The sequence below is a fragment of the Geospiza fortis genome, unplaced genomic scaffold (genome assembly GCF_000277835.1).
Source record: "Geospiza fortis unplaced genomic scaffold, GeoFor_1.0 scaffold121, whole genome shotgun sequence".
NCBI classification, from domain to species: domain Eukaryota; kingdom Metazoa; phylum Chordata; class Aves; order Passeriformes; family Thraupidae; genus Geospiza; species Geospiza fortis.
The window spans coordinates 2,693,014-2,697,675 of NW_005054346.1; the positions used below are offsets into that span (position 1 = coordinate 2,693,014).

The window sequence follows — 4,662 nt, forward strand, 5'->3', positions numbered from 1 at the left end:
GAGCAGCGGCAGCTGCTGGCCGTGGAAGAGGTGACGGACCCCGACCTGGTGCTACACAACCTGCTGCGGAATGCGCTGCTGGGCGTCAGCGGCGCCGGCCCGCCCCGCAGGAACACCGAGCTCGTCAAAGTCCATGGCCTCTCCAACTACCACTGCAAGCTCCTGGCCCCCATCCTGGCCCGCTATGGGATGGACAAGCAGACTGGCAAAGCCAAGCTCCTCACGGAGATGAACCAGGGAGACATCTTTGACTGCTCCCTGCTGGGCGACCGCGCCTTCCTGATCGAGCCAGAGCACGTTGAAACCATGGGTTATGGGAAGGACCGCTCCGGCAGTCTCATCTACCTGCACGACACCCTGGAGGACATCAAGAAGGCCAACAACAGTCAAGAGTGCCTCATTCCTGTCCACGTGGATGGAGATGGCCACTGCCTTGTCCATGCAGTCTCACGAGCGCTTGTTGGCAGGGAGCTGTTCTGGCATGCTCTCCGAGAGAATCTAAAGAAGCATTTTGAGGAGAATCTGAGCCACTACAAGGCACTTTTCCATGACTTCATTGATGCTGCAGAGTGGGAGGATATTATCAATGAATGTGACCCTTTGTTTGTTCCTCCAGAAGGTGTGCCAATGGGCCTTAGGAATATTCACATTTTTGGTCTGGCCAACGTGCTTCACCGGCCTATCATCCTGTTAGACTCCTTGAGTGGAATGCGAAGCTCTGGAGATTATTCAGCAACATTCCTCCCTGGCCTGATACCTCTGGAAAAATGCATGGGGAAAGATGGCATGTTGAACAAGCCAATCTGTATTGCATGGAGTAGCTCAGGACGTAACCATTATATTCCTCTGGTTGGAATAAAAGGTGCTGCTTTACCTAAGCTGCCTAGGAAGCTGCTTCCTAAAGCCTGGGGAGTTCCTCAAGACCTCATCAAAAAGTACATCATGTTAGAGGAGGATGGTGGTTGTATTATTGGAGGAGACAGAAGTTTGCAGGATAAGTACTTGATGAGGCTTGTTGCTGCAATGGAGGAGGTTTTCATGAGTAAACATGGTATCCACCCCAGTCTTGTAGCTGATGTGCATCAATATTTCTACAGAAGAACTGGTGTAATAGGGGTCCAGCCTGAAGAGGTCACTGCAGCTGCCAAAAAAGCAGTGATGGACAACCGCCTTCACAGGTGCCTCATCTGTGGGGCTCTTTCAGAGCATCACGTTCCCCCAGAGTGGCTGGCTCCTGGGGGGAAGCTGTATAACCTGGCAAAAAGTACTCACGGCCAGCTAAGGCCTGACAAAAATTACAGTTTTCCTCTGAACAGTTTGGTGTGTTCTTACAACCCTGTGAAGGATGTGCTGGTACCAGACTATGGCCTGAGTAATTTGACTGTCTGTAACTGGTGCCACGGTAACTTAATGCGTCGCGTCAGAGAAGATGGGTCTGTTTTGTATATTGATGGAGACAGAACTAATACTAGGTCTTCAGGTGGCAAGTGTGGCTGTGGATTCAAGCATTACTGGGAAGGTAAAGAATATGACAATCTGCCTGAAGCTTTTCCTATAACTCTAGAGTGGGGTGGAAGAGTGGTGAGAGAGACTGTCTACTGGTTCCAGTATGAAAGTGACACCTCTTTGAACAGCAATGTGTACGATGTCGCCATGAAACTTGTTACCAAGCACTTCCCTGGTGAATTTGGTAGCGAGATTCTGGTGCAGAAAGTTGTCAACACAATACTGCACCAAACTGCCAAAAAGAACCCTGATGATTATACCCCTGTAAATATCGATGGTGCTCACGCCCAAAGAGCTGATGATGTACAGCAAGGACAAGAGTTAGAGTCACAACTTCCAACCAAAATCATTTTGACTGGACAGAAGACTAAAACTTTGCACAAGGAGGAGTTGAATATGAGCAAGGCTGAAAGAACTATTCAGCAGAACATTACGGACCAGGCTTCCGTAATGCAGAAACGGAAGAGTGAAAAATTGAAACAAGAGCATAAAGCGCAGCCCAGGACTGCTTCTCCCGGGGCTGTTCGCGAGGGGCCCTCGTCTGCACCCGCTACACCAACCAAAACCCCGTATTCTCCAACATCTGCAAAGGAAAAGAAAATTCGAATAACCACCAATGATGGGAGGCAGTCAATGCTTACCTTGAAGTGCACTACCACCTTCTTGGAGCTCCAGGAAGGCATAGCAAGAGAATTTAATATTCCCCCATATTTGCAATGTATTCGCTACGGCTTTCCTCCAAAAGAGCTTCTGCCTCCCAAAGAAGGCATGGAAAACGAGCCTGTTCCTTTGCAGCACGGTGACAGGATTGCCATAGAGATTCTGAAGGGCAAGGAGGAAGGCAGGCAGGCTGCCTCAGCTCACTCAGCCCATGCTGTGAAGCACGAAGATGTTGCTGTGACTAGTAAGATCTCATCGAAGGATCTGCAAGAGCAAGTTGACAAGGAGATGTATTCACTCTGTCTTCTGGCAACGCTCATGGGTAAGGCTAACTTCGTGTTATTCTTCAAAATTGTGTTTTTAAGTAGAAGATAACATGTTCCAAACTGTAGTTACATACACATTTCCCTTTTTCTTAAATCATGCTTAATCTTGTAGCTGAAAAAAATTCCCTTATTCTTTATTAGAAGTACATTTAATATGCTGTCAGTGACTTTTAGAAATGTATATATGAGGTATATGAGATACTTGTTCTTCTTTTGCTACAAAGTCCTCTTTCAAAAATTGCAGTTGATTGCATTGCCTCTGCTGTCCTGTCTGTTTTTCCTGCCTCTCGTTAGGCACACATTGGAAGTGTATGTGTGAAAGTTACAGACTTTTTTTTCCTACATCTCCCTCGGGTTTCAGGAAATAAATTCAGAGCAGGGGTGAGAAGGGGATTCTGAGTGTCTGCTCATTGGAAGTTTGAGGAACAAATTTTCACCTTTGTAGTAGGAGGAAATCCTGACATTTGGCCCCACAGGGAGTTGTCTTGGTTTAAGCATATCAACTTGGCATTTTCTCCTTAGATAATCCATTAGTTTTAAATGAAGATGTGGTCTTTTTAAAGATTTAAGAAAAGTACTATTTCAGAATGTAAACAGAGGAGAAGCTGAAAGAATCTAAACATGGATCTGAATTCCAAAGGTTGGACATAAGGTTGCAAAGCTATACTTAGAAATTATCAGTCATGTAAATCTGTGAATAATTCAAGACAAAAGGACTTTTCTCAGGTGCCTGTGTTTTTTATTTTCCTTTTTGAACTCGGGAGACTTGGACCCCTGTTTGTGTGTTTTGTTCATCAGGTTTCACAGTTCTTGCTGCTTTCTGGCAGGAAGTAGAGCTGCAATTATCATACATTCAGCTCTATGAACCAGTTGAATAGTCATGTTTACAGGTTTTTTTGTGGGAGCCTTCTCTTTTGCTGGAGGGATTTGGTGTGGCCTAAAGCATGTGATGTTTCAGAAACGAAACAATTACGTAATCACAGAGTGCTATGTCAGAAGTTCATGAAGCAGAACTTTGATTCTTTTCCAAGTGTGATTGTTTACTGCTGTGTCTTTTACAAGACAGTGTGCTGAATCACTACTCCCCTCCTCACACTAACATTTACACCCCAGTTCCAAAGTGCAGGGAAAGGTTAGGTTTAAAAGTTGTCTTAACTTTTAGATGAAGCTTAAAAGAGTGCTTTCCTGTCTGCAGGAAATACTGCTGGAAGTAGTTACTGACTTCAAAAAACTTTGGCATGCTTTAAAAATATCTTAAGCATTAAGGTGTGTTATTATTTCACAGGTGCTTATCCATAAACTGTGAGCTGATCTTGTATGCATGAATGGCTTTTTGTCTTTGCCATCACTACTGTTAGATTCTGCTTTAAGAGCACCAGTTAGAATAGAATTTATCACACACTTCTCTGGCTGCATCCGTAGTGCATTACTAATAGAAGTAAAAGTAGCAGGAAGTGATAAACCAACCAGTTTTAAAGCCTTATGCAACTAGTGAATAAGATGCTGTTATTAGATCATAATTTTTCTCATTGGGTCTTCATTTTCCTTTAAAAATTCTTGTGAGAGTCTAGTTACTAGACTGTTCACAATTGTGATTTTTCAACAGATTAACAAACTTCCTGAGTCCTTGCACTTTCTTAAGGATGGCAGTTCCTCAAGGTGGCATATTCAGCCTTTTTGGGACAAGAAGCCTTAGTTTTTCTCAACAGCATTTCTGTAGTGCTAAAAACTGCTGCAAAGGTCTGAGAGCTAGCTTTGTAACTTGGTTCTGCTAAAAACATTCCTGTAATACAGTGAGATTAGAATGTCTAGAGGGGAGATGCTGTTGAGATAGATTATAGCTCATTGGGCTGGACACACTTTTCCCCAGTGTCCATAGTGGAAGTCTGTCTTCAAACATCCATAATTATTCATTCTGTGTGCTTAAAACATTTTCTTTCATACAGAGTCTCCTGTAGACTGAAGAATTTGTCTTATTTCAGCTACTAGAATTTTTCTTTTCTGGTCTCAGCTACTTATTAGAATTTTAGATCACGTTCTTAAGTTTTTCTGTATATAATTTTAAAAAAGGCCCTGGGAAATTAAATACTGGGATTTCTGGACCAATTAACATATTATGCATGATTTTTTGTAAAGCTTTCTCTTCTTGCTTTTTTTTTTAGGTCAAAAT

At 43.4% G+C, this 4,662-nt stretch overlaps 1 protein-coding gene across 1 annotated transcript in view; it reads left to right on the forward strand.

Annotated features, from left to right (window-relative positions):
• The window catches only part of VCPIP1 (valosin containing protein interacting protein 1), a 30,613-nt gene that overhangs the window by 14,964 nt on the left and 10,987 nt on the right, over positions 1–4,662 (forward strand). Inside the window, exon 3 of the mRNA XM_014307849.2 lies at positions 7–2,488. Within this exon, the coding sequence (XP_014163324.1) occupies positions 7–2,488 (2,482 nt within the window). The remainder of the gene's footprint in view (positions 1–6; positions 2,489–4,662) is intronic.